Below are 26,548 nucleotides of genomic sequence, written 5' to 3' on the forward strand. Positions count from 1 at the left end.
ATTAAAGCGGAACAGTGGCAGGCAATTTGAACACTCAATAACTCTGGATCAAAACTGAATGTGAAAACACCCATCTAAGCCTGAGAGATGTTCTGACTGCTGTTTTGTTATGTCTGTTAGTTGACCTTGAAACATACTTCATTGTCCTCCAGGACCCTGATGCCTACATTCCGATTGGCTGTTCTTTTAGAACCAGCCAATTGGGACATGAGTCATTTCTCTCAGGAAATGCAAATGAAGGCTCCTGGAGAGACCAATAGGATGGACTGCTGCCCACATAAGGGAGCATGTTTAACTCAGGCCAAATGGATATAAGGAGTGGCGTGGCCTGTTTGTGTTCAGTTCTGCTCTTGTTCAATAAACGTTCTTGCCTACCTCAAACTGGCTAAACTCACTATACAACTGCTTCCAAGAACCAATCCAGCTGCCTCAGTACCATTCAACATTCTGATCAAGGCTCCCGATTCTACTCCAACATCTGCAGAGTGCAGCTGTTCAGAACCAGCGAAGAAGAAGAAGATATAGAATTTATATCCCACCCTATACTCTGAATCTCAGACTCTCACAATCTCCTTTCCCTCCCTCCTCCCACACCCTGTGAGGTAGGTGGGGGTGAGAGAGCTCTTACAGCAGCTGCCCTTTCAAGGACAACCTCTGCCAGAGCTATGGCTGACCCAAGGCCATTCCAGCAGCTGCAAGTGGAGGAGTGGGGAATTAAACCCAGTTCTCCCATATAAGAGTCCACACACTTAACCATTACACCAAACTTTCCAACTGGATTTTGCAAGCTCACACAGTAAAATCCAGTTGCAAAGTGCACTGAAAGTGGATTGAAAGTGCATTATTTAGCGTGTGTGATCACAGCCTCTATGTAAAATTAGATTCAGTGTTACATAACACTTTCATCATTTTATATAAAATTGGATCCATTTTTTAAAATGTAAAGTTGACTCTTTTAAAACAGAGTGATGGAAGAGCGCAGCTCCAGTGTTTCAGGATGAAAGGTTCCCAAATGTAATGGCTAATTGAGAATGCCAGAGACAACACCGGACTGTTTTCCCCACAGCGTTGGAAAAGGAGGAGGAATGAATAAAATATCAGTCTCATGTTGTTGTTCAGTTGCACAGTCGAGTCCGACTCTTTGCGACCCCATGGACAAAGTCACACCAGGCACTCCTGTCTTCCACCATCCTCCGAAGTCTGCTCAAATTTATGTTTGTTACATCAATAACACTGTCCAGCCATCTCATCTTTTGCTGTCCCCCTCTTCTTTTGCCTTCTGTCTTTCCCAGCATCAGAGTCTTCTCCAGGGAGTGCTCCCTTCTCATTTGGTGGCCAAAGTATTTGAGCTTCAGCTTCAGCATCTGACCTTCCAGGGAACAGTCTGGGTTGATTTCCCTTAGGACTGACTGATTTGATCTTTTTGCAGCCCAAGGGACTCTCAAGATTCTTCTCCAGCACCACAGTTCAAAAGCATCTATTCTTCTGCACTCAGCCTTCCTTATGGTCCAGCTCTAACAGCCATATATTACTACTGGGAATACATCACTTTGACTATATGGACTTTTGTTGGCAGGCTGATGTCTCTACTTTTTATTATACTGCCCAGGTTCGCCATAGCTGTCCTCCTAAGGAGCAAACATCTTTTAATTTTATGGCTACAGTCACTATCTGCAGTGATCCTGGATCCCAGAAATGTGAAGTCTGTCACTTCTTCCATGTCTTCCCCTTCTATTTGCCAAGGTGTGATAGGGCCAGATGCCACAATCTTAGTTTTTTTGATGTTGAGTTTCAAGCCTACTTTTGTGCTCTCCTCTTTCACCCTTAACAAGAGGTTCTTTAGGTCCTCCTCACTTTCTGCCATTAGAGTGGTGACATCTGCATACTTGAAGTTGTTGATGTTTTTCCTGGCAATCTTAATTCCGCCTTGTGCTTCATCCAGGCCAGCATTCCGTATTATGTACTCTGCATATAAATTAAATGAGCAGGGTGACAATATACATCCTTGTTGAACTCCTTTTCCTATTCTAAACCAATCACTTGTTCCATATCTCATTCTGACAGTTGATTCTTGACCTTTGTACAGATTTCTCAGGAGACACGTGAAGTAGTCTGGTACTCTCATCTCTTTAAGAACTTGCCACAGTTTGTTGTGATCCACACAATCAAAGGCTTTAGCGTAGTCAATGAAACAGAAATAGACTTTTTTTCTCCATAATCCAGCAAATGTTGGAAATTTGACCTCTAGTTCCTCTACCTCTCCAAAACCCAGCTTGAACTTCTGGTAGTTCCCGATCGACAAACTGATGAAGCCTAGCTTGTAGGATCTTTAACATGACCTTACTGGCATGTGAAATGAGTGCAATGGTAAGATAGTTTGAACATTTAATGCAACGGTCACCTCGAGGCTGGATTACTGTAATGCCCTCTACATGGGGCTGCCTCTGTACCGAACCCGGAAGCTGCAGCTGGTGCAGAATGCGGCAGCTAGACTGCTGCTGGGGCTTCCCAAGTGGGAGCACATACAACCTGGGCTTCGCGAACTGCACTGGCTGCCAGTTGTATACCGGGTTCGTTACAAAGTGCTGGTCATTACCTTTAAAGCCCTATATGGTCGAGGATCTGTCTACCTTAGGGACCGTCTTTCACCATATGAACCCCAGAGAGCACTGAGGTCAGCCGGGAAAAACTTGTTGACTACTCCCGGACCGAGAGAGGTGAAGTTGCAAAGCACCCGTAACCGGGCCTTCTCCTCTATAGCCCCGAGCCTATGGAATCAACTTCCAGAGGAAATGCGGGCCCTGTGGCACCTTGAACAGTTCCGCAGGGCCTGCAAGACCATCCTCTTCCGATCGGCTTTCGCTGAAGAAGAAGGAAATTGTTAAGAAAAACCGCCATCATAAAAGCAAACATAGCATTAGCACTTTTACTAATTAATTTTAAAAACTTAATCAGAATTTTAATTAAACTGTTTAAATGTTATTTTATTCATCTTTGTATAATTAAGGTTTGAATTATGCTGTCAGCCGCCCTGAGCCTGCTCCCGCGGGGAGGGCGGGATACAAATAAAATTTTGTTGTTGTTGATTTCCTTGGCATTACCTTTTTTTGGGATTGGAATATAAACTGATCTTTTCCAATCCCGTGGCCACTGTTGCGTTTTCCAGATTTGTTGACATAATGTGTGCATCACTAACAGCATCATCTTTTAGGATTTTGAATAGCTCAATTGGGATACCGTCATCTCCGTTCGCTTTGTTGTTAGAAATGCTTTCTAAGGCCCACTTGACTTCACACTCCAGGATGTCTGGCTCATGGTCAGCGATTTCACCGTCATGGTTGTCAAGGTCATTGAGATCCTTCTTGTATAATTCTTCTGTGTATTCTTGCCACCTCTTCCTGATCTCTTCTGCTTCTGTTAGGTTCCTACATTTTTGTCCTTTATCATGGCCATCTTTGCATGAAACGTTCCCTTGATTTCTCCAATTTTCTTGAAGAGATCTCTTGTCCTTCCCATTCTATTATTTTCCTCTATTGCTTTGCATTGTTCCTTCAGGAACGCCTCCTTATCTCTCCTTGCTGTTCTCTGGAAATCTGCATTCAGTTGGGTGAATCTTTCATTTTCACCTTTGCCTTTCTCTTTCCTTAGCTATTTGTAAAGCCTCATCAGACAGCCACTTTGCTTTCTTGCATTTCTTTTTCTTTGGGATGGTGCTGTTGCTGCCTTCTGTACAATGTCATGAACCTCCGTCCATAGTTCTTCAGGCACTCTGTCTATCAACTCTAGTCCCTTAAATCTATTCTTCACCTCTACTGTATATTCATAAGGGATGTGATCAAGGTCAAACCTGAAAGGTCTAATGGCTTCCCCAGTTTTCTTCAGTTTAAGCCTGAATTTTGCAATGAGTAGCTCATGATCTGAGCCGCAGTCAGCTCCAGGTCTTGTTTTTGCTGACTGTAAGGAGCTTCTCCATCTTTGACTGCAGAGTATATAATCAATCTGGTTTCTGTGTTGCCCATCAGGGGATGTCCACGTGTAGAGGCGCCTTTTAGATTGTTGGGTGTTCCCTATGACCAGCTTGTTCTCTTGACAAAACTCTATTAGCCTTTGCCCAGCTTAATTTTGTTCTCCAAGGCCAAACTTGTCAGTTGTTCCGGTTACCTTTTGACTTCCTACTTTGGCATTCCAGTCCCCTATGACGAGGAGGACATCTTTTTTTGGTGTTAATTCTAGAAGGTGTTGTAGATCTTCACAGAACTGGTCCACTTCAGCCTCTTCTGCATCAGTGGTTGGGCCATAGACTTGGATTACTGTGATATTGACTGGTTTGCCTTGGATACAGCCCGAGATCATCCTGTCATTTTTGAGATTGTATCCCATTACTGCCTTCCTCACTCTCTTGTTAACTATAAAGGCCACACCATTTCTTCTATGGTACTCTTGCCCACAATAATAGACTAGTGATCCTCTGAGTTAAATTCACCCATTCCCATCCATTTTAGTTCGCTGATTCCCAAGATGTCAATGTTTAGTCTTGCCATCTCTTGTTTGACTACATCCAGCTTACCTTGATTCATAGATCTTACATTCCGCGTTCCAGTGCAGTATTGTTCTTTGCAGCATCGGACTGTTCTTTCACCATCAGACACATCCACAGCTGAGCGTCCTTTCAGCTTTGGCCCAGCAGTTTCACTCTTTCTGCGGTTACTTGGACTTGCCCTCCGCTCTTCCTCAGTAGCATATTGGGCACCTTCTAACCTCAGGGGCTCATCTTCCAGTGCCATATCTTTTTGCATTTTGTTACTGGGGTTTTCTTGGCAAGGATACTGAAGTGGGTTGCCATTTCCTTCTCCAGTGGATCGCATTTTGTCTGGGTTCTCAGCTGTGGCCTGTCCATCTTGGGTGGCCCTGCATGGCATAGTCGACAGCCTCACTGAACCGCGCAAGCCCTCTCGCCACATCAAGGCAGTAATCCATGAGAGGGAAATATCAGTCTAGCAAAGTGCAAAATTGAGGAACCACCACTAGGTGGTAACATATAATAAGGAAAGGATTTTCTAAATCTATGTTGAAGTCAGCAAGAGTAAAACAAACTATTATCTCCCACTATTTCTGCAGGGTTATAGACAGGCCTCGGATTCAGCGGGAGCTCACAGAGCACAGCTCCTGAACCTTTCTGACAGTTCCACCTCCTTCTTTCCACCTTGTCCATTAAATAGTGGGTACAGCTGCATAACAACCCCTGGATGAGCTCCACCACCTATTTTTCTACAAAACGACCTCTGGTTATAGAAAACAGTTACAGAATCTATTAATTCAGGGCTTTTCTTAAGCAGGAACCCACAGGAACACAGTTCTGGCTGGCTCAGCATCACAAGGTGTGGCCAAATATGCAAATGAGTTCCTGCTGGAATTAATAGGGTTGCCAGGTCCCCACTGGCCATTGGTGAGGGATGGGGAGTAGGGTAGCCATCTTGGCTAGGGAAACTCCTGGAGATTTGGGGGTGGAGCCTGGGAAATAACAGGGACCTCAGCGGGGCACAGTGCCAAAGATTCCACCCTCCAAAGCAGCCATTTTCTCCAGCAGAACTGATTTCCATAGTCTGGAGATGCACTGTAATTCAGAGGGATCTCTAGATGCTGGCATCTCTATTAATTAACTGGCATCCACAGCTCAGCATTGATTTCATTTGAACATTTTAAATGTTTCTTAAGAAGGGAGGGGCAAGAAATGGGATGTTCATGTAACATTTCCCTATCAGCTATAGCAGTTTGGTGTAGTCATTAAGTGTGCGGACTCTTATCTGGGAGAACCAGGTTTGATTCCCCATTCCTCCCTTTCCAGCTGCTGGAATGGCCTTGGGTCAGCCCATAGTTCTTATAGAGCTGTCCTCGAAAGGCCAGCTTCTGGGAGAGTTCTCTCAGCCCCACCAACCTCACAGGGTGTTGTGGGGGAGGAAGGTGGAGGAGATTGTAAGCCACTCTGAGATTCAGAGTGAAGGGCAGAGTATAAATCCAATATCATCATATTTTTAATTCTGTTTTCACCTTCCTTAGTGAGGTTGCCAAGCACCAGGTGGTGACTGGAGCTCTCCTGGAATTACAATTGATCTCCACGTGACACAGATCAGTTCACCTGGATAAAATGGCTGCTTTGAAAGGTGTCCTCTGGCATTATACCCCAAATCCTGCTCTCCTCAGACGTCACCCCCAAAATCTCCAGTCTTTTCCCAACCTACAGCTGGCAACCTTGTTTCTTAGATATTCACATACAACTCACAAAAAAATGTGTGTTTTTAAGCCTCATGGACATTGTAGTCAGCTGTTCAAGTCACCTGTTCCCATTTCTCAATGGGTTCTAATAGATTTCCTTGCAATCTTTAGATTTACTCTTTAATTCTATACATTTGTAATTAAATCTTATTGTTTCAATGTCACATATCTGGGTAGCAAGGTCAGAATCAAGGTGTAGGGGAATTTTAAACATTTTCTGTTCTAACATTTAGTAGTTTGTTAATGGCAGTGATGAAAAAGCAATTTACATTATTTGTGGTTCCAGAAATAAGTAAAAAATACTCAGTTTAATTTTTAAATTGAGGCACTGAAAGTTCACGAGAGACACAGAATGATACTGGAAATGGATGGTAATGTAATGTCTTACCTGTAGAGATATATTCCAGTGTTATCTTAAGAGTAAGTCTCTTTATTTTTCCCATTGACATAAAAAAAACTGTTATTTATTTTTGGATCTATATGTTAAGCTGGGTTGTAACTAACTATGTAGGTTAACAGGTTCACCGTACTCTCCACCTTCATGTTTTGTTGTGCATCTGATTTTCCTTAAATGTATATGTACCTGTATGTCACGAATAAATGTATTGGAGACAAAAAAGAAGAAGATAAAAATTCTAATTGGTTAACAGCATCTAAAAATTTAGAAGAATCAAGTATGTTTTCTTTCTTCATATTCTTTAACAATAGTTTTAAAAAGTACCTCTATTAAAAAAAACCTCTCACGGTATTTAAAGATTTTACTAGATAAGTTATTTGCCAGTTATATTCAGTAAATATTCTGAACCTTCTATTTCCAGTGGACTATCATTTTTTTGTAAAATTAATTTTGAGGCTACCGTTCCTTATTTTAATAAAAAGAAGCGTAATTGGGTACAAGAACTGAACATAGTAAATAGGAAACAACAACATATTTCATGATACATTTGGGGAGGATTCTCAAATGGGAAGGTAAAATAGCTTTTTGGACATAAATTCTTAAGTCAAGTTTCCCCATCACCTAAAACAGGTGATGGGGAAACTTGACTTCAGAATTTATGTCCAGAAATTCAGCTTGGTCTGGTTAGGGAAGAAGTTCAGGACTGGCTTAAAACACTTAAGCGGAACTGAGAGGTCATGAGCAGAGAGTTCAGACTGCAATACTGCAGCTTTACCACTCTGCGCCACGGAGCTGCTAATCTTTTAGGCATGAGTTATTTCAAGTTTTAATTGTGTTTGTGTCCTTTATAAAGTTCATGTCTCTGCTACCTGGCATTACATTTTATGACACACATGGCCCGTCCCAATAGGCTCTCATTTATGTCAGATCCAGCCCCCATGACAAATGAGTTTGACACCCTTGATTTAAAACCTTCACTGTGAAGAGCTACTATCCCATGAGTCTCAAGGAAACTACCTCCTGCACACTCCATAATCTTCTGGGAAAGCACAGCTTCTACTGCCTTCCCCTCCTGCTGAAGCAGAACCACAGAGAAGGCGTTTTCTTCGGCCGCTTGAGAGTCGGATGTTTTTTTCAGTAGACTTTTCTAGCTATTGCTCATGGGTTGTTCCCCCCACCCGAGTTATCTCTTATTTTGTTATCATTGAGTGCTATTTTATGAACATATGAAGCTGCCTTATACTGAATCAGACCCTCAGGGGTCCATCAAAGTCAGTGTTGTCTACTCAGACTGGCAGCAGCTCCCCAGGGTCTCAAGCGGAGGTTTTTCACACCTATTTGCCTGGACCTTTAGTTGGAGATGCTGGGGATTGAACCTGGACCTTCCGCTTACCAAGCAAATGCTCTACCATTGAGCCACTGTCCCTCCCCTCTTCTCTCATTTGGAGAGGGAGGGAGATGGAAGGAAAGGCAGCGAGTATGCAAGAAAAAGAGGAAGCCCCGTGGCACCTTTAAGACCAATGAAGTTTTATTCCATGTGAAAGCTTTCCTGTGCATGCACAGTGCATGCACACTTTTTTTGGGGGGGGGGGGAATTAAAGGGAAATTATTTTGGCTCACTCGGAAATGCTTAAAAAAGATTAAATTTTTCTGTGCATATCTGGGATTTTTATTTATTTTTTTAAAGACCCTGATTAGAAATGACAACACTTGGATTGGATTCCATAGTTTAATGACTGGAAGTAGATGGCTAAGTATTTAAAAATACATGTCTGGTTCCATATATTCCAGTTCAACACATGGTCCCCCTCTGTCCTCTCCTGCCTCACTGGCCACCTTTCTTCTCATTAACACCCTCCCCCTTCCTTGCTTTTTACACTTTTTATTATCACTAGCAGTGAGTGGAGTTTGTCCAAGTTGAAAGCAACACATTATTTCACTTGGAGCACCAGTTCCAACAGGTAAAAATGATAAAAAAAAAGAAACCTAACAGCACAGCTTGCAATCTTTATTAGTGGAAGGAAGAGTCTAGTGCCATCTCAATGACCAACAAAAATCCAAAATCCAAAGTTTGTAGCAGGACATGAGCTTTCATGAGCCACTGCTTGCTTGCTTCTTCAGAGATAGCTAGAATGTGAGTCCACCTGTCCTTATATCTTGAAGAGTTAAGTGATTTCAGATGCCAAATAACAAGAGCAGCCATTAGTAACGAGAGAAGAAACTAGGGGTCACAGTTCAGCTCAGGAGGATGCATTGAGCTTCATTATCAGTTGCAATTCAAGTCTAATTTCCCTTTGAAATTCCTTTGTAAGATAATTGCTACTCTTAGGTCAGCGACTGAATGTCCTAGAAGTCCCAAATATCCTCCCCAGTTTTTTTTAATGTTTAATAGCTGTAGAAAGAGTCCAACAGCACCTTGAGGACTAATAAAATATGTGGCAGGGTAGGAGCTTTTATGAGTCGCTGCGTGACACAGAGTGTTGGACTGGATGGGCCGTTGGCCTGATCCAACATGGCTTCTCTTATGTTCTTATGTGACACAGAGTGTTGGACTGGATGGGCCGTTGGCCTGATCCAACATGGCTTCTCTTATGTTCTTATGTGACACAGAGTGTTGGACTGGATGGGCCGTTGGCCTGATCCAACATGGCTTCTCTTATATTCTCATGTTCTTACTTCTTCAGGCTTATGCCCATTTATTCTTTGCACCCTCCTGGACCAAACTGAGACCTAGGTTTCCTCTCTTATTACCAATGATGATATCTCCACACCTACTACCCCTCTGCATATCCAATCAAGCCTATTGTCGTTCGGCATCTGAAATCATCTTTATAAAGTTTATATCTCCACTACCTTGTGTTACATTTTATGGCACACATGGTCAGGCCTGAAAAAGCGACGTTTAGGTCAGATTTGGCCCTTGTAACAAATGAGTTTGACACCCTGTCACAGAGTCCACCTTCCAAAGAATCCATTTTCTCCACCTGAAAATGGGGTTGCACTTGTTCATCCAGTGGGCTTCTGTGCAGACACACATGGGGGACTGCCTGAGGGCAGGCCTGTGCGGGAAAGATTTCCAAGTTTTCGAATAGACTAGGACACGGTTGGCCAAACTGCGGCTTAGGAGCCACATGTGGCTCTTTCACACATATTGTGTGGCTTTCCCAGCCCTCACTGTCCTGCCAGCTTGCTTGAAGAAATAATTTCTGTCTTTAAATCACTTCTCCAAGCCAACCAGCAGCTTAGAGTATGCATTTATTTATTTATTTTTATTTTCCATTCTCTCTCCCTCATCTACCTACCTTCCTTCCTTTCTCGTGGCTCTTAAACATTGGGCGTTCATATTTTGTGAGTCTCAAACATCGGATGTTTGTGTCTTGTGGCTCTCAAACATCTGATATTCACATCTTGTGGGCCAAGTTATGGCTCTCAAACATCTGACGTTTATTCTGCGTGGCTCTTACATGAAGCAAGTTTGGCCATGCCTCGGCTAGGAGCACCCCTCCTCCCTCTGGAGCCAAAAAGATCACCTGACTGGGAAGAGGGGCGTTACTCCCTCCACGCCTAATTTGTAATAAACTATTTTTTTCTGGTTTGGTAATCAGTCGTAATCCAGAGCTCCAGCCACCACCTAGAGCAGGGGAGGCCAAACTGTGGCTCGAGAGCCACACCTGGCTCTTTCACGCATCGTGTGGCTCTTGAAGCCCTCACCACCACATCAGCCAGCTTGGAGAAGGCATTTCTCGCTTTAAATCACTTCTCCAGGCCAAGCCTGCCAGCGGCTTGGAGAATGCCTTTAAAGTCGCTTTCTTTCCATCTCTCCCTCCCTTCTCCCCAATTTTCCTTCCTTCCTCCCTTGCCTCAAACATCTGACATTCACGTTTTGCGGCTCTCAAACATCCGAGGTTTATTCTATGTGGCTCTTGTGTTATGCAATTTATGGCAACCCCTGACCTAGAGGCTGGCAACCCAATAACTTTTGAGAATTGGAATGTGCAGGCTGGTGGTGGCTGAAGGCCCTTATTTTTAAAGGCTTTAAGGCTAATAGCAGCCCTGTTTAATGCCGGGAATCATTTCTCCTCAGAGACTAGGGTTGCCAATCCCCAGGTGGAGGCAGGGGATCCCCCGGTTTGGAGGCCCTCCCCCCGCTACAGGGTCTTCAGAAAGCGGAGGGAGGGGGGGAAATGTCTGCTGGGAACTCTTTTATTCCCTATGGAGATTTATTCCCATAGAAAATCATGGAGAATTCATCTGCGAGTATCTGGGGCTCTGGGGGGGCTGTGTTTTGGAGTAGAGGCACCAAATTTTCAGTATAGCATCTAGTGCCTCTCCCAAAAATACCCCCCAAGTTTCAAAAAGATTGGACCAGGGGGTGCAATTCAATGAGCCCCCAAAGAAGGTGCCCCTATCCTTTATTTCTTATGGAAGGAAGGCATTGAAAAGGTGTGCCGTCCCTTTAAATGTGATGGCCAGAACTCCCTTTGGAGTTCAATGATGCTTGTCACAGCCTTGATCTTGGCTCCGCCCCTAATGTCTCCTGGCTCCACCCCGAAAGTCCCCAGATATTTCTTGAATTGGACTCGGCAACCCTATCAGAGACTGGAGCCTTGGGGCGACAAGCCCATCAGCGCCCGAGGAAAAGGAGGGCGGGAGACGACCTTCCCCACAATGGGATTTCCCGCCCTTTTCTCTCCCGAATGCGCCGCCCTCTCTGAAGGTCACTTGGTTTGTCGTCGTGTCCTCCTCGGTTACAGGCCAGGGACAAGAAAACCTGCCAGGGAGCCGCATAGCGGACGCTCTTGCAAAATAATAATAATAATAATAAGCCCCATTGCAACGAGTTATTCCACCCACCCCCCTCTTCATAAAGGGGGTTTGCAAAATAGTTTCGTGCCTTGGGTGAGTTGAGGAACACAAGTTTCTCCGGACTTGCTTGCAAAAAAAGGTCATTCTCGTCCTAGGCATTCCTACCGGCGCAAAACAGCTTCGTGCATTAAAAAGGTGAGGGGTTTGAACCTCTTCTGGATAGGGTGGGGTCGCGGGGTTGGTCTGAATTAGGGGTGGCCAAACTGTGGCTCTTTCACACGCATTGTGTAGCTCTTGAAGCCCATTAGCCAGCAGTTTGGAGAATGCATTTAAAGTTGCTTTCTTTCCACCTCTCCTCCCCAATCTTCCTTCCTTCCTTCCTTCCTGCTGGCTGTCAAACATCTGACGTTTATTCTATGTGGCTCTTATGTTAAGCCAATTTGACCACCCATGGTCAGAAGCAATAGAACAACATTCGGAGTCCAGTCCTAGCACTCTGAAGACCAACCAAGTTTCATTCCGAGTCTAAGCTTTCCTGTGCATTGGTCTCCAGATGCACGCACACAATCCATCCATGCACACGGAAGCTTAGAGCCGGATGTCAACTTTGCTTGGAAGGGTGGACTCGATGGTTTTTCTGTGCATGCACGCTTCGCCAGAGCATGCACACAATCCATGCATGCACACGGAAGCTTAGACCCGGATTTCAACTTTGCTTGGAAGGGTGGACTCGATGGTTTTTCTGTGCATGCACGCTTCGCCAGAGCATGCACACAATCCATGCATGCACACGGAAGCTTAGACCCGGATTTCAACTTTGCTTGGAAGGGTGGACTCGATGGTTTTTCTGTGCATGCACGTTTCGTCAGAGCACGCACACAATGCATGCATGCACACGGAAGCTTAGATCAGGAATGAAACGTGGGTGGCCGTAAAGGTGCCCCTGGACTCCATCTCTTCTAGAGGTCTACGAAGTTCAAACGTGCACGACCGCCCGATTTTTAAGTGAAAACTTGCGGGGGTTGCCCAGAGCGGCAAGTTTCTGGAAACCACTTTGAACCGAAATCTCCTCGGCGGCGTGCGCTCTTCTCGCCCCACCTCCCGGTACCCGGAAACCCCCGCTTTTCTCCGGGGAAAGCCCGAATCTGTGATCATTGCAAGCGTTAGAGAGCCCGGACTGGGCGAGGAGGTGCCGCTTCTGGGTGGTCTTGCTTGCCCCAAAGTGCCCTCCCTCCGTTTTCTCTCTGCTGCCCCTCTGGGACGTCCCCAGGCGCAGTTGCAAGGTCGATGCGAATCGCGCCGCGCCAATGTTGATAATGTCGAAAAACAAAAAAAGAGGGCACGTTTCTGTATTATTTGGAACAAGTGACCAATCTCATTTTAAATGCCCCGACGATTGAAGTTGGGATCATTGCTGCTAGCTAGGTGGTGTATTTCTAACCGGCCAACCACAAAAGAGGGGCATAGGGTTGCCAGCCTCCAGGTGAGGCCTGCAGATCTCCCGTTTTTACAGCTGACCTCCAGCTGGCAGAGATCAGCTCCCCTGGAGAAAATGGCTGCTTTGGAGGGAGGGGGACTCCGTGGCATCGTGCCGTGCTGAGGCCCCTCCTCAAACTCCGCTCTCTCCCAGCTCCATCTCCAAAGTCTCCAGGTTTTTTCCAACCCAGATTTGGCAACCATGTTTCCATCCTATATTTTATAAAGTCCCCTCCCCCCAAAAAGACGGACATGCAGCACAAAAGAGGAGGACAAGAGGACACCTGGTAACCTTAGTGCAGGGGTGTCAAATTCATTTGTTATGAGGGCCGGATCTGACACAAATGAGACCTTGTGGGGGATGTAAACTATAAACGACACAGATAAACAAAGATTTTCTCTTTAAAAACTTAAAATAAAACATGGTTAAAACAGTAGCGCACTTTGGTCTTAAAGGTGCTTTCTTTGTATCTCTCATGTGATCCAGGGAACTGGGCAAAAGACGCTCCTTTCCTTTCTTCCGCAGGGGACCAGGAGGGGGAGGAGCCTCAACCAATAGAAGGAAGAGAGGCTTGGCTCAGTAGTTCAGCTGTGCGATTGAAAGAGCCTGGCAAAGCAAGCTCTCCATCCCTCCCCCTACCTCCCCAAGGCAGGAGCGGTAGCATAGATGTAAACTATAAACGACACAGATAAACAAAGATTTTCTTTTTAAAAACTTAAAATAAAACATGGTTAAAACAATAGCACTCTTTGGTCTTAAAGGTGCTTTCTTTGTATTTCTCCCATGTGATCCAGGGAACTGGGCAAAGGAAGCTCTTTCCTTCCTTCCCCAGGGGACCAGGAGGGGGAGGAGCCTCAACCAATAGAAGGAAGAGAGGCTTGGCTCAGCTGTACGATTGAGAGAGCCTGGCAAAGCAAGCTCTCCATCCCTCCCCCTTCCTCCCCAACGCAGGAGCCTCAGCCAATGGAGAAAATAGAATTTTTGCTTTGTAGCTCCTGTGCGATGGAGCAAGCTGTTATGCAGAAGGAAGCAAGAGGAAGGGGGAAGGAAGCAAATGACAGCCAGTTAATCGGGGGTCTTATAGGAGACCGAGCCCTCCGGGGGGGGGGGGCTGATTCGGCCCCCGAACTGCATGTTTGACACCCCTGCCTTAGTGTAGTGAAACGCAGCACACTTCAATACAGTTAAAGTGGTAATATCCAAACGTTTTTTTCGCCGGATCAAAATCCTCTTACAGCCTCAATGCTTCGATTCAATCAAGACCACCGGGCCACCAAAATGAATGAAAAGCGGCTTATGGCAAGTGCCGGCTAGCGGCTCTACCCCACTCTCCCACCGCGCGTGGACCACCCACTCTCTCCCCTTCCCTCCCTCTGCCCAGCAGCACCGCCAAATCTTGCGGGGGGGGGGTGATTTCCATGCCAGCAGGACCACCACGGAAGCCCTTCCTGCCTTCCCAGCTGCAAAGGCGAGAGCGAGCCAAAAAATGGGGGGGGGTGTCTCGTCTTGCTCCCCCCTCCCTTTTCTTGAATGAACGGCGAGGTGGGGCCAGAGGCGAAGGGCCCCATTTGCAGAGCCCTGGCGCTCCCCTCCTCTGTCTCCTCCCCCTGCTGCTGCTGCTGCTGCATTGAAGGCGCTTCGCCTGCCTCCGGGACCTCCCCTCCAGCAGCAGCCGCCGCCGCGCCGGACGCAGCAGCAGCAGCAGCAGCTCCAATCTGCAGCCCCCACTGGGGAAAGAGGAGGTGCCTCGGGAGTGGGAAGCTTCGCGGGGCTTGCCCGGGGGCAGCCAGGGTGCCGGGGAGGGGGTGGGTGGGGGGTGGACAGGACCCAGGCAGGCTTCAGGCACGCCCCCTTGACCCTGCTTTTTCCCTGCTGGGATTTCTCCTTCTTTAAAAATAATATTCAGCTGCATTTCTTTTCTTTTTGATGAACTGTGGGGTTTCCCCCCTTTCCCCTGGAGTTTTTTGAATTTTTTTTTGGAGGGGGATCCCAGCTTTTTTGGGATCTGTGTGACGCACACTGAATTGAAGATCCATCTCTGGATGAAACTGTATGTCCCTTTTGAAAGACGTTGCACTGGAGGTTAGTATTCATTACAGAGCCTGGGGTAAAATATAGGCTTTTCCCACTGTGTTTTTTTTTTTTAACACCCCCCCCCCCCCCCCAACGAGCCTGTTTCCCTCTGATTCTGGGTTGTTCTCTTTCATGAAGTTCCAGGCCAGTTTCTGAGTTTTGACATAGTCTTCGGAGATGTCATTCAAACAGGAGGCTAGGAAATATTTTTAGAAATCAGTCATTTCAAGGGATTGTGGAGCACTTTTCTTTTAAAAAAAATGTCAAGAAGGGGGCCCCCCAAGAAACCAACATTTAATTTTTTGGAGAAACTGATTCTTTGGATTTTTTTCCCCCTTGAAGGAAACTTGACAGAAAAGCGAATTTCCAATTCAAGTAAGTATTTTCCACAGGAAATTTACTTTGTGAAACTTATTGTTTGGGGTTTTTTTGTATTTTTAAGAAATGCTGTCAAGATTTTTTTTTAGCTGAACCTGCTTTGCGTGAATTTCCATGGGAGGCAGCTCTGATTAGTAAGAGATGTCAAGGAGGTTTGGGGATGCGTGCGTTGCTGTTTCTTCATTTATATCCTAGTCCAGTCTGTAGGAGGGGGAGGGAATGCACCTGATTTTCTGTTGTAAGTATTTTGGGGTTTTCTCATTTCAGATGCATTTCGACACAGACGAGGGAAGGTATCTGAAAATAAGGCTTATAATCTTAGATGTGCATCTTGGAATACAGTATCTGCTGCATTTTGAACCGTATTTTCATCGTGTCTCGCAAACGGAGGAGGAAGCGCAGAGAAGACGGAAATACCTTTGAGACCCCAAGGACCTCAACCGATGGGAGTGCATAGAGCAAATCAACTGGATTATATATAAATACTGGCATTCGTTACTACTGGCTGCTCTGTTTGTGGTGGTGGAGGGGGGGTGGGGAACATCACGTTTGCTTCGGTTCTTCTTCACCCATTATAAATGATGGCTCACCCTGGAATAAGAGAATACAATAGCAAGGAGATAGTGCTGGAGTATATCCATTACAAGCTTTCCCAGAGAGGCTATGACTGGATTGCCGGCGAACAGCGAGCAAATATTCCACCTCCTCCTTCTCCTCTTGCTGGGACCTTCCCTGCCCTCAGCCCGCTGGCCTCTTTCCCTTCTGAGCCCCCCGGCTCAGCTGCTGCTAGCAACACCGGTCTGGTTGACGAGCTGCACTCGGTGCCACAGGTTGTCCACTTGACGTTACGCCAGGCCGGCGATGAGTTTTCCCGGCGTTACCAGAGGGACTTTGCCCAGATGTCTGGCCAGCTGCACTTGACCCCGGTCACTGCCCGGAGGCGCTTTGTAGGAGTTGTGGAGGAGCTGTTCCGAGACGAGGTGAACTGGGGGAGGATCGTTGCCTTCTTTGAATTTGGTGGCATGATGTGCGTGGAGAGTGTCAGCCGGGAGATGTCTCCTCTGGTGGACAATATCGCCGCGTGGATGACAGAGTACCTGAACAGACACCTGCACCGTTGGATCCAGGACAACGGAGGTTGGGTACGTAGCCGGCTGATTTGTCTCTGTACTTTTTTCCCACATGCAATAGCTTCACGGTCTCAAAATCACACTTTTCAATGCAGCTGTATGTGGTGTTCATGACTAGCGCTTTCCCAGGATGGGTGTTGTCGGTAGACTTCAGTACCCTGCACTTATTCTATAGAAGGGGTGGCCTAACTTGCCGAACGTAAGAGCCACATAGAATAAACATCAGACGTTTGAGAGCCGAAAGATGTGAACATCATATGTTTGAGAGCCGCAAGATGGATGAATGAAAGGAAGGAAAATAGATGGGGAGAGGGAGAGGTGAAAAGAAAGCAACTTTTAACTTTAAATGCATTCTCTAAGCAGCCAGGTGGCTTAGCTTAAAGAAGTAATTTAAAGAGAGAAATGCCTTCTCCAAGCCAGCCAATGGGGTGGAGGAGAGCTTCGAGAGCCGCACAGTATGTTTGAAAGAGCCACACATGGCTCCCGAGCTACAGTTTGGCCACCCCTGTTCTATAGTGCCTATTTTAGATAATTTGCTTTTTCTGGACAAAATGTGATGAATTTCTGCCATGGTTGACAGTTACTGTTTTACTGTTAACCTCTTGTAGTTGAAGACAGTAACAGCACACCCGAAGCGTGTCCGGTAGAATAGAACCCACGCTTCTGTCCCTTCTGTTGGTTTCCGAGACTTTGAATATCTGTCGCTTGCCATGTCACCTTGTTCAAGGATGATGTTATCTCATATACTTTTGGTCTGCTGATAGCTATGCTGAATGCTGCTCTCTCTCTCTCAGGTTACAGCAAGAGCTTCTCATCTCGATTGAATCAAACCTTAATCAGTGGTTTCATTTATAGGCTTATGTGAAACTTGGTGGTGGTAAAAATGAGGTTACAGTTAAAACGTGAGTGAAAGAATAACGACGCAGCATCATCTGTGGCCTGTTGCTTGAATGAGCCTGAAGAAGCTAAGGGGGGGGGGGGAGGGGGAAGCTACTGAATGTGGATCATGAGCCGTGCTCCCCCTAAGCTGTGGAGTCTTGTGAGCAAAAATTCTACTCTGTGAGCTACTGGCGTTAAAGTTGTGAGCTCCTGCATGTTGCTCTGGGCTAAGACAAAATGTGAGCCAGAGGCTAAAAAACTGTGAGCTTGCTCACACTGTCTCAGCTTAGAGTGAACGCTGATCATGAGTGTAACATATTAGAACTCTTGGTGTCTGAACCTTGGTAATGTCGTACCCTTATATGTGCAAATGGCATGTATGGGTGTCCAATAAGCTTGGTAGATGTTCTCCACAATACTTATTGTTTAATCGTTTAATTTCTCCGCAATACTTCTACCGTTTGCATAAAAGGGTCTGCCCGCATGTGCTTGCATACAGATTGCAATCATTTTAAACAGGCAGAGTCCATGCTGATAAAAATAAGTTTTTACAAGGAAAAAGATAACAGGATGGACCAGTTATCCGTGTGATATTTAGGGCAGCGAATCTAATGGAACAGGTGTTTAAATTCTGTTTCCTACATGTCTCATTTAAAGTTTCTCTAGATTTGTTTGGAAGGGAAGTAAGTAACAAGCCGCCTTTAATCTGCAGAATATTTCTGTGACTGTCCTTGGAAAATGCATGAAGGTTGTGATTTAGTGTGTTTAAAAGAAAAGTTGAGTTCTGCGGACTGGCTGAAGATGGTAGAGAAAGTGGCAGGAAGAATGAACTGTGTTGTAAGCAGAGAAAGCTCCCTTTCCTCTGTCTATCATAACATAGCCTCATCTCCTGTCTCAGATAAACATCTCTGTACCAATGATGATAAGTGGAACTTTTCGTTATCTTGTTACACTGATTCTCAACTAGTGTTGTTACCAGTGAGGGTAACACTGCAGAAAGTTTGGGTGTCTCCATGGTAACAACTAGTGGTGTTATAGACAAACCAGAGCTAGAGAAAAAGGGTAAGATGAGAACGAATCTATAGTCAAATGAGAACTCAAAATATACGAAGAAGATGAAGATATTGGATTTATATCCTGCTCTCCACTCTGAAGAGTCTCAGAGCGGCTCACAATCTCCTTTACCTTCCTCCCCCACAACAGACACCCTGTGAGGTAGATGAAGATATTGGATTTATATCCCGCCCTCCACTCCGAAGAGTCTCAGAGTGGCTCACAATCTCCTTTACCTTCCTCCCCCACAACAGACACCCTGTGACGTAGATGAAGATATTGGATTTATATCCTGCCCTCCACTCTGAAGAGTCTCAGAGCGGCTCACAATCTCCTTTACCTTCCTCCCCCACAACAGACACCCTGTGAGGTGGGTGGGGCTGGAGAGGGCTCTCACAGCAGCTGCCCTTTCAAGGACAACCTCTGCCAGAGCTATGGCTGACCCAAGGCCATGCTAGCAGGTGCAAGTGGAGGAGTGGGGAATCAAACCCGCGCACTTCACCACTTCACCCAACTTGGATAATGAACTCTTCATAAAAAGTTGAGGAATCTTCTTTGAAAGAAAACTCAATACTATTTCCCTTGTTTCTGTTGTTGAGTGACAGATGTAGTGCTCTGTGGATGCCTCTATGGAAAACGTCGTTATGTGACATCACCCCAGAATCGGAAACAACTGGCGCTTGCTCAGGGGACTGACTACCGTTACCTTTATGGATGCCTGCCATTAAGCGAATGGGGGTGAGGGTGGAGGGAATGGGTACATCTTTTTAAAGCAGATAAAATTGTCCTGACAATATCTTTCATTGGGCCACTGGTGGGATGTTCAAATATAATTTTGGCCATGGTAGCCTTCTGAGAAGAAAAAAGCGCTGGGCTTCCTTGCTTCCTTAATCTCAACAACAAGTAGCTTCTGATTTGGATATAATGTCCAGCTGTGGGTTGCATTTATGTTGCTTTTGCAGTGTTTTCACAGCAGACTTTTTACAGGGTGGTTTGCCATTGCCTTCCCCAGTCATCTACACTTCCCCCCACCCCCGCAAGCTGGGTACTCATTTTACCAACCTCAGAAGGATGGAAGGCTGAGTCAACCATGAGCCAGCTACCTGAACCCAGCTTCCGCTGGGATTGAACTCAGGTCATGAGCAGAGTTTGCGCTGCAGTACTGCAGCTTTACCACTCTGCGCCACATGGCTCCTTTTCTCCCATTATCTTAAACCTTTTCCATGAGTGGGGGTCACACATTCACTCATCAAGGTACTTACGTGGCTGTGTGAACCAGGCCCTGATCAGATTTGCTTTGAACCAACGTAATGTCCATTATAAAATATAAAGCTGAGGCATTTTGCCATAAAGGAGAGCATCCCCTTAAATTAAAGATACATGCCTTTTCTCCTAGACAGCCGTTTGCTTTCTTTCTTCTGTCCCCAATGAGCTATTACTCACTGGAGGAAAGAGAAACATATCACTTACTGTCAGGGTGGCAAATGAAAACACAAATGATTTGCATGCAGATAACAGAGCCACAACATTGCTCTTGTATACAAGGCATTAATCACGGTGGAAACTTTATGAGGACCGGGTCACCTTTGCAAGACTGGTAGTAACAGGCTGCTTTGCATGCAGTGCATGTTTTTGAATCAGACTGTTTGATTTTAATTTCCATTGTCTGCTACGTTCTTTTCCTTCTCCCGAGAATGATTTTCTTTATAAGTGATGAAGGCAGACATTCCATTGACGACTTCGGAATCTGACTATGGGAGATATGGAATGTGATTACCTTTGGGCAAAAGCTATATTTTTTTTCTTGGAGACATTCTTTTGCACCCCAAGTGCTGAGATGCGGAGCGGCTTTGCAGACTGGCAGCGTGTGGCTCTTTGTAGCCCAGCGTGAGGTTCTCTTTGAGCATTTGAGGTCTTCCAAAGGAGAAATTAGATTTAAATGCCAACGCCAGAGGAACGCAGAAATGCATTTAAGCATAAACTGACCCGTCTGTGTTTGCATTAGTAGCCAGCCAGAGAAATACAACTTGTTTTCGCTCGCTTGATATAGCTTAAAAATGTGGAAAGAATTCAGACGATTGTGGACATATGCCCACTGAGCGATTATTCACTTGGCTAGTCTCACTGGTTTCAGTTATCATTCTTTCTAGAGTACTTTTCACAGTACTTTCTAGTCCTTAATGCTTCACAACAATACTGTGATATAAATCAGAACCACCAATCTATGCTGTGTGTGAAAGGCGCGGATCATTTTGGACTGTCATCATTAGATTAAGTTCTATCGTTATAGTAGACTTTAAAATTGTCTCAAGGGTTATTCAAGATTATTGGTAATGGCTTCCCCAGAAATAATCCTGGGAATTGTAGTTTGGTGAGGGTCCTGAGAATTCTTTAATAGAGTTCCCTGAGTCATCTCAAAGAGCTACAACTCCCTAGGAAGAAAGAAGCCCCTTTAATATTTATTGCAGCAGTGTCTTCCCCCTTTTGGACTTCTGCTCTACTTTGGGTCTACAAACATGAATGGCTACTTTAGGTAGACACCAGGGGTTTGTTCGGGGCTTCATGGGAGGTGTTGTTTGAGAAAGAACAGTTTCAAAGTCCTGGAATTTATAGACACAGCAATCTGTGGCCCGTTACTTATGGCTGCTGGCAAACCTTCTTGGAAATGCTGTGTATTGTGGCATATACTGGATTCATATCCAGTGGATCATTACTTTGATATGGTTTACAAATGTATGTATGTCACTTGGTTTTTCTGGCAGCTGGATGTGTGCACTGACTCTGTTTTAGCTGACATGATTAAAGCTTATATCCATAACGGTCCCCTTCAGGTATGTGTATGGATCTGTAAACATCCATAGCGTTAACAAGACCAAACCCCTAAACCAAGGGTGTTGAACTCATTTGTTATGAGGGCTGGAGCTGACATAAATGAGACCTTGTCTGGCCGGGCTGTGTGTGTCGTAAAATGTAATGCCAGGTAACGGCGATACAAACTTTATAAAGGACACAGAAAACACAATTAAAGTTTTTTTAAAAAACTTAAAAGATTAGCACTCTTGCAATATTTTGTTTATTTAACAGTATCTGATAACTGACTCCTCTTGCTCTGAATTATTGCATCAAAATCTGGAGACAATGTCTGTTCTACAGCAACCTTGAGTATGCTGTTCAGGCATTGTTCAGCTGTGTGTGTGTGTGTAAGTTGCAAACCTACTTTTGATTTATTGACATTTGCTACAGAAATCTCATGATCAGCGCTTTGAGTCTAAGACCCAGGGGAAAACATGAAATGGCTGGGCATTGTGAACTTTTGTATATACGTTGCTTCAGGTGCTGGTCAGCCAATGGAGAAAATAGAGGATTTGCTCTGTAGCTCTTGTGCAATTAGAAGGAAGCAAGAGAGAGAGAGAAGGAAACAAATGAATGTGAGGTGCTTGCAGGCCTGCTAACAGCCCTTTGGGGGCCTGCTTTGACCCTCGAGCCACATGTTTGACACCCCATCTTTTCAGCTTTTTCATTCCTCTGTCTTTACCTATGTGGAAGATACCAATAGAAGAAAGGAAGCCAAGGGCAGAACAATAGAATGATAGAGTTGGAAGGGGCCTCCAGGGTCATCTAGTCCAACCCCCTTCACAATGCAGGAAATTCACAAATACCTCCCCCTAAATTCACAGGATCAGCATTGCTGTCAGATGGCCATCCGGCCCCTCAATAGTTCTACAGCACTGTTTGAATGTAGGAAACGTGTGCTCAAGCTCCATGCAATTGGTAGCTTTTTGCATGTGATTTTGACTTTGAACACACAGCTCAAATGAAAGGGAAGATATCATGTTCCCTCCTTCACCCATAAATTCTTGGGGTGACCCATCTCGGGTCGGTTTAGTTTGTTTTTATTGTTTTTATTTGCTTAAATTTTTTTGGGCTGGGTTTGTTTAATTGTGGGTTTGTTTTAGTTGTGAGCCACTCATGCTGGCTAGATTTAATGCATTACCATCGGCCATCCTCTTCGGAAGATACCACAGAATTCCCCGCAATCTTAGACGATGCCCTTGTAGCCAAGGAGTCATCGAAACGGTTCCTCATGTTCTTCTGGACTGCCCTTTCTATAGCAGTCCACGAGCAAGATACCTAGATGCACTGCTCTCTGACCATCAAGGCCTTTCTGACAATGCCAAGGTTCGCTTTTTACTCCACGGGAAACACAACTTTGTCACTACTCACGTTGCTTGCTTTTTACAGGTTGCGATCCAAATCAGAGAGGCTTCTACTCATGCATAGCCCACAGCTATTTTACATCACTTAACTTTTGCTGGTTTTTTTAAGGTTTTATTATATTCTATAGTGTTACTGTTGGTTTTAAAGTATACTGTATTCTTATATTAATGCCAATAAAGGTCTCTGGATGGAAGTAAAATGGAAGTGAGCCACTTTGAGTAGGCCTATAGAGGCTGGGTACAAATTTTCTAAGTAAATCAGGGGATAAAGGAGATTACCCAGAGCTTTAGCGCCGCAAGTGGTTGTGTTCTCTTGCTGGTCGTCTCATGCCAACTCTGGTATGCCCGGAGCTGGAACTGTTGATCTTCAGGACCTGAAGGAGAAGGAATAATGTAAATATATAAAAACATACCGTTGTTGTTTGGAGGTTAAGATAATATCTCTCAATGCTATATGTCGGGGTGGCCAAACTTGCTTAATGTAAGAGCCGCATAGAATAAACATCAGATGTTTGAGAGCTGCAAGACTTGAATGTCAGATGGTTGAGGGAAGGAAGGAAGGCAAATGGAGAGGAAGAGTTAGAAAGAAAGCAACTTTAACTGTAAATGTATTCTGCAAGCCACTGGCTGGCTTGGCTTGGAAAAGTGATTTAAAGAGACAAATGCCTTCTCCAAGCTGGCCAGTGGGGTGGGGGATTTGTGAAAGAGCCACATGTGGCTCCTGAACCACATTTTGGCCACCCCTGCTATAGGTCATGTCAGCTTTGCGAGATGATCTTTAATATGAAACAGAAGTTGGTAGAGAACGAGCTTTTGTATGGCCCATGAAGAATGGTCTTAGCTTTTGTATAAACTTTTCATGTCTGCATTTGTCCTGCCATCTCAAATAAGATAACAAGGAAAAAATAAATGTGGTAAGCAGGGGTGACCAACGGTAGCTCTCCAGATGTTTTTTTTTGCCTACAACTCCCATCAGCCCCAGCCAGCATGGCCAATGACTGGGGCTGATGGGAGTTGTAGGGGTGTGCTACCATTGGCCACCCCTGTGGTAGGGGAAAGAAAATCTGGCTTTGGTTAGCTCTGTGAGGACGCCATACCATGTTCTGATAAAGAGATGCTTCCTGACCACCAGGGCTCTTTTTGTAGAAAAAGGCCCAGCAGGAAATTATTTGTATATCAGGCCACGCCCCCTGACAGCACCATTGTTTCCCACAGAGCTTTTTGTAGAAGAAGCCCAGCAGGAACTCATTTGCATATTAGGCCACACCCCTGTCACCAAGCTAGCTGGAACTGCATTTCTACGCCAAAAAAGCCCTGCTGACCACAGTTGGTCTGCAGGGCTGTATTTTACAACGCAAGCTTAACGATGCTAAAGATCTCCCTGGGTTTCTGTTTGTTAATATGCCCCTTTTCAGCAGCTCTTTACCTTACGTGGGAACTCTGTGTTCTGAATTGTTCTGGGAAGAATTATAATGAACTGCTTGTATTTTCAAAGGAAAAAAGGCAGCTCTTTTGCTTCTTCCCAGGAGCCCACGGTGCCGTTTGAAATCTGATTGGCACTTATTACCATGTAATCCAGTTAAGTCTGCAATACTTCCTCATCTCCATCTTTAGAAAGCGACAAACCGCAGGCAGACTTTAAGCTTTTCCTTCATGGCCTGAACATCTTTGTCTACCCCTCCCCATATGTGTTTGTGTGTCTGTTTTACATCCAGCCTGATGAAGACTTCTAGCAAACATGAAAGCTTGCACCTGATTATTTTGTGATATTTTAGCTGGCGCTAAGACTGTTTCACTATTTTGTAATATTTTAGATGGTCCTAAGGAAAAAAAGCTATTGCATTGCTGTAGGTTTGAGGATCTCTTTCCAGCGTTCAACACAACTGCCCACAACTTTGTTTTCCTAGAGCTACTGTGTACAAAATTCCAAACTAAGGTTGCCAGGACCCCCTGGCCACTGGTGTGTGTGTGTGGGGGCGGGGTAGGGTTGCCAGCTTCAGGTTGGGAAACTCCTGGAGACAGGACCAGCCCTAGACCGCCTGGCACCCTAAATTCTGCCCCCCCCCCCGTGCTGATAATGTCACTGAGTCACATGGGGGGCACCCAATTTGGTGCCTCCAGAAGGCTGGCACCCTAGGCAGTGTTGCCTAGTGGCAGGACTTGCCTTTCCTGGGGAGAGCCAGTTTGGTGTAGTGGTTAAGTGTGCGGACTCTTATCTGGGAGAACCGGGTTTGATTCCCCACTCCTCCACTTGCACCTGCTGGCATGGCCTTGGGTCAGCCATAGCTCTGGCAGAGGTTGTCCTTGAAAGGGCAGCTGCTGGGAGAGCCCTCTCCAGCCCCACCCACCTCACAGGGTGACTGTTGTGGGGGAGGAAGGTAAAGGAGATTGTGAGCCGCTCTGAGACTCTTTGGAGTGGAGGGCGGGATATAAATCCAATATCTTCATCTACCTCACAGGGTGTCTTTTGTGGGGGGGGGGGGAGGAAGGTAAAGGAGATTGTGAGCCGCTCTGAGACTCTTTGGAGTGGAGGGCGGGATATAAATCCAATATCTTCATCTACCTCACAGGGTGTCTGTTGTGGGGGAGGAAGGTAAAGGAGATTGTGAGCCGCTCTGAGACTCTTCGGAGTGGAGGGCTGGATATAAATCCAATATCTTCATCTACCTCACAGGGTGTCTGTTGTGGGGGAGGAAGGTAAAGGAGATTGTGAGCCGCTCTGAGACTCTTCGGAGTGGAGGGCGGGATATAAATCCAATATCTTCTTCTTCTTCTTCTTTTGGGAGTGGAGCCTGGGGAGAACTGGAATCTCAGATGGCTTACAATGCCATAGAGTCCACCCTCCAAAGCATCCATTATCTGCAGGGAATTGATCTCTGCAGTCTAGAGGTGAGCTGTAATTCCAGAGAATTCCCAGGTCCCGCTTGGAGTCTGGATTCCCTTTTCCACACTATTTTTTAAAGCAGGGTCCTAATTTGGTATACATCAATCACTTGCCGACAGCAAGCCAAGCCACTGCTGTTCTGGCATTAACATGGCCACCTAATCACTTGTAGAGAAATTCTGCACATGGTATATGTCTCCAAGGAAGCACAGCGGAGTGTTAGTTCATCATGGCTTCTTCTGCTGAAAGGTGTAGAACCTTAAGCAGAGGGTATATTTGATGGAGGAGGTAGGTAAACAATGTTTTCAGTGGCCCAATGTATTAAATAATAGAGATCAGGCTACCCTTTATGGCTGGAAATTCTGTGGAATCTATATAAACCTTTGGTCTCTGTGTAATGTGTGTGAAGATTTTAGTACAAAGTTTGAGTTCAGTGGCATCTTCAAGACCAACAAAGTTTAATTCTGTGCAGGGCTTTTTTTTTGTAGCAGGAACTCCTTTGCATATTATTAGGCCACACCCCCTGATGTCGCCAATCCTGGAGCTTACAATAGGCCCTATACTGAGAGCACTGTAAGTTCCTGGAGGATTGGCTACATCAGGGGTGTGTGGACTAATATGCAAAGGAGTTACTGTTACAAAAAAAGCCTTGATTCTGTGTAACAAACTTTTCTGTGCATGCACATGAAAGCTGATACCCAGAGTTAAACTTTGTTGGTCTTAAAGGTGCCACTGGACTCAAACTTCGCTGTGTTGCTTCAAACCAGGCACAGCTACCCACCTGAATTTAGAGAGCCAGTTTGGTGTAGTGGTTAAATGTGTGGACTCTTTATCTTGGAGAACCGGGTTTGATTCCCCACTCCTGCACTTGCAGCTGCTGGAATGGCATTGGGTTAGCCATAGCTTTTGCAAGAGTTGTCCTTGAAAGGGCAGCTTCTGGGAGAGCTCTCTCAGCCCCACCCACCTCACAGGGTGTCTGTT

At 45.5% G+C, this 26,548-nt stretch overlaps 1 protein-coding gene across 1 annotated transcript in view; it reads left to right on the forward strand.

The window, feature by feature from the left end:
• The first annotated feature begins 15,968 nt into the window (after positions 1 to 15,968).
• BCL2 (BCL2 apoptosis regulator) overlaps positions 15,969 to 26,548 on the forward strand; it is a 162,980-nt gene continuing 152,400 nt past the window's right edge. The window contains exon 1 of the mRNA XM_060244276.1: positions 15,969 to 16,546. Within this exon, the coding sequence (XP_060100259.1) occupies positions 15,983 to 16,546 (564 nt within the window). The 5' untranslated portion in view covers positions 15,969 to 15,982. The remainder of the gene's footprint in view (positions 16,547 to 26,548) is intronic.

This window comes from Heteronotia binoei, chromosome 7 (assembly GCF_032191835.1).
Source record: "Heteronotia binoei isolate CCM8104 ecotype False Entrance Well chromosome 7, APGP_CSIRO_Hbin_v1, whole genome shotgun sequence".
Taxonomy (NCBI): domain Eukaryota; kingdom Metazoa; phylum Chordata; class Lepidosauria; order Squamata; family Gekkonidae; genus Heteronotia; species Heteronotia binoei.